Source organism: Agrilus planipennis, unplaced genomic scaffold (assembly GCF_000699045.2).
Source record: "Agrilus planipennis isolate EAB-ADULT unplaced genomic scaffold, Apla_2.0 scaffold257, whole genome shotgun sequence".
Taxonomy (NCBI): Eukaryota; Metazoa; Arthropoda; class Insecta; order Coleoptera; family Buprestidae; genus Agrilus; species Agrilus planipennis.
Genome location: NW_020438985.1, coordinates 171,582 through 175,243, shown reverse-complemented (window position 1 = coordinate 175,243; position 3,662 = coordinate 171,582). Strand labels below are relative to the sequence as shown.

General features: G+C 29.3%; 1 protein-coding gene across 1 annotated transcript; it reads left to right on the top strand.

Moving 5' to 3' along the window:
- Positions 1-1,756: 1,756 nt before the first annotated feature.
- On the top strand, positions 1,757-2,430 carry LOC108740957 (mitochondrial intermembrane space import and assembly protein 40). The gene is made up of 2 exons (XM_025975616.1): positions 1,757-2,108; positions 2,161-2,430. Exons 1-2 carry the CDS (start codon positions 1,865-1,867, stop codon positions 2,328-2,330), a joined length of 414 nt encoding a protein of 137 aa, XP_025831401.1. The 5' UTR covers positions 1,757-1,864; the 3' UTR covers positions 2,331-2,430.
- Positions 2,431-3,662: the final 1,232 nt, after the last annotated feature.

Below are 3,662 nucleotides of genomic sequence, written 5' to 3'. Positions count from 1 at the left end.
CGTATGTCAAGTTAATATCTTTACATTTAGGTGCTTATAATTCTATGTTCGTATATACCTATTAATATTGAAAATTTTGGGTGTAAATTGAACATTTTACAATAAAATAAAAAACAGGAATGGAACCTCGGTAATGGTTTTATAAAACATTTTTTAATAATGATTACAAATAAAGTAAAAGCTTTTAAACGTTTTAACGAATTTTATTAAAATCTACAAGTGATTCGGTGGGTTAATAAAATTCGCTGAAACATTTAAAAGCTTTTACTTTGCACCCATATTCATTATAAATTAAAAATGTAAATTTCATTTGTACAGATGTTCAAATATGATTTGTAAGTAGAGGAAAGCGTGATCCTCGGCTAGTATACTCATCGTAATATTTAAATGAATTTACCATAAAGGCGCTAATTATTGGTAATAAATATATACGACTGAATAGTTTTTCTCTGATAATGTATAAACTACGTTTTTTTTTCAATACTACAAACAATCTTTTTGACAATGACGAAAAATATTTGATTGGAGTTCAAAAATTCCTAAACTATGTATGTAATTCATTTTATCAAACTGTAGACACACCAATTATGTTCCTTAATTATATATAAATTACCCAGGACAAGAAATAGAACTAATGTTGCCATCGATTAATTCAAAATTATAAAAGTAGAGAATTAAGAAATTCATCTAAAGATTTGAACCCTGAATTTTAATTAGGTACCTTAATTACCTGTTAGTTTAGAAACTTTTAATGTATCCACCTTCTATTTAAATGAAAGTTTGTTTATGTGAAGGTTCACATATGGTAATGTTTGTCTGTAATAAAATTAAAACAAAGTGCATATCCTTAAATGATTTATGCTGTTGTGTTTATGTGGTTTTATTACAATAAATATAAAAATTTAATATACCTATCTACTAATTAAATACTACTGTTAAATTAGTACCTACCGTAAATTTGCTTAGGTTTTATTTTATTTTTTCGTTACTAAACTAAAATTTACGATTAGTGTACATTTATTTTGGAGTTTTTATTTTAATCTATGTGTAAAATTTATACGTGGTATTATTTTATTGAATTCTTTAGAATTTTTTAAAATAAAAATCTAGGTTGGATTATATTGTAACACCTTGTAGAGTATTTTTATTTTAGATTAGTGAATATAAGCTACGAGTCTACCTCTATCAGAAAAAAACTGAATTATAATTTTACGTTATTAGGTAACTAATGTTCAATGGAGTAATGTATTAGTCTTGCTCGTATTCTGCAGAGGGCGGTAATAGGCTGCAATTCATTATTTTTTGACCTTTTATTTGTTGACATAATGGCCTACGCGTAAGGCGTTTATTGATAAATTTCAAATTGTATGTTAATAGTAACCGATCTAAAAATTTTCGTAATATTTTGAAAACTTCAAAATATAAATGGAAATATACACATGAATAGATATTACTACATGGACATTTGTCTGTATGTTTGACGACAAAAGTTAATGTGTTTTTCGAGTGTGGTTCGTTTTTAACCTTATTATTACTTATAGGGATTTGCCAGATGAAAATAACAGTAAGGTAGAAGTGACTGCTGCTTATTTTAAAAACCACATAGTTCAATCAGTTAAGCAGTTATTTGGAGAAGTTGCAGCCTCAGTAGATTTTGATGTTTTGAAATATCGTCCTTCCTCGAGACGAGCTATTATACGTGTACCTTCAGATTATTACGTCAAAATAAGAAGTAGTTTAACGCTTGCTGGTTCATACGGTTCATCTACTTGCGTTTTTCGCGTTAATAAGGCCTCTCCTTACTTATTAAATTTAGTAGGAGATAGTAGAGACTTCGATAAAAAAATATAACCTAAAACTTGACATGTCGTATTGTAAACAACTTGGTCCCAAAGGAAAGGACAAAGTAATATTTGCCACTCCAGAGGATCATAAAATTCCAAGCAAAATAAAATTGCCAGATCCTGAACCTCAACCGGGTCTCATTTTACCAAATGGTGATATTAATTGGAACTGCCCTTGTTTAGGTGGTATGGCAACAGGACCATGTGGTGTTGAGTTTAGAAATGCATTTAGTTGTTTTCATTATTCTACTGCCGATCCAAAAGGTAAATTATATTATCATTTGTGTTATGGATGAACATTTTAATTTTATAACAGGTACTGATTGTTTCGATTTATTTAAAACCATGCAATCTTGTATGCAAAAATATCCCACTTTATATAAAAAGGACTTGGGTGATGATGATGATCTTGCTGAAGCCATGGAAGCTTCAGAAAAGGAGACTGCTAAATTATCGTCCAATAATCCAGATGGTGACCATAAGTAGTTCTAAATATATGTACATGCTCTGTGGATAAGATCAAGGAGTACCTTTTTTGTTCTTTGTTGTTAGTTTGTGGCCCTTGAATAAAGTTTGTTGTATAAAATGTTTTTTTTAATATTTGTGAAAATTTTCAGGACAAAACAGAAGCGAAATCGGTTTTTAACAAAGCTGAGGCATTGTGGATTCAGGTTTTTTAGAATAGTCGTTTTAATAGATTTTTAGTATATTTTTATATATCTATTGAAAAGGCAAAATGTTGGTTGTTGTTTTATTTGCAAACAAAGAAAAACTCGTATCGTAATATTTTTTTTATGATAAATGTGCTTCAGTTCCAAGGGGAATTCCCTAAACCTAAATAACAATACATAAGTGAATTGAACTAGTGTTGAACTTTGTTTATTTTTCTGTATTCACCATGTTAATGGTAAAAATAAAATCTGGCCTTAAATTGAAGGCTGTGTTTTATAATTTTTATAACAATGTTTAATATTTGTACATTTGTTCGACTACCTTGCCGTACAGTGTGACATTAGCCACGGCGAGAAGGATCTGTGTGTATTTGTCTCTGTTTAGTTGTAAAATGTCTGCCTGGTGAGGCGAAGGCGAAACAACTTGATGTTTTGACGTCATAATAATCAGAAAGTTTTAGTCAAGTGTAGTATTTAGTTGTTGATTACCAGTTATAGTGAAGTTTTTCTTTTGAATTTTAAATGTTATTCAGAAGAACTTATTGAAAGGCAGATTTGTATGCACAATGGATACTAAATCAAAACCCAATCAAAAAGAGAAACGACGGTAAGTTATTTAAATGTTGTTATTCTGTCTGATGATAGAATCTGTTCGCTGTCGCGTGTATTGCTTGATAAGTAATCGGGTCATTCGACTGTCTTATTGTGAAATTGGATATTTGGCATTACATTATTTGTTTATCAATTGGCAATTTTTGAATATGTACCTGCGTATATTTTATACAGCTGTATTGAATCGTTTTATCTTAATAGAGATGTGTTCTTGTTCTTGGGCCCTTGTTTATTGTTTACATCTAACGCAGCTGTTAGAAATGTCTTCGTCTAAATCTCGTGATTGTTTACAATTTATACATAGAATACGGTTTACGAAAAAATATTAGAATTAATCGTTAGTTACTTATTACACAATCTATGTATATTACAATGTCACGTGGTCAAGAACCTATTTTTTTATAATCGTTAAATTTTCATTAGTGTCTTTAAATTAATCGGGAATACAAATAATCAACCATTGAAGAAGGCACAATTACCAAATGAAAATTAGTATAAAATCCTAATCCCAACTAATTCTTTGAAAAGTAAATGT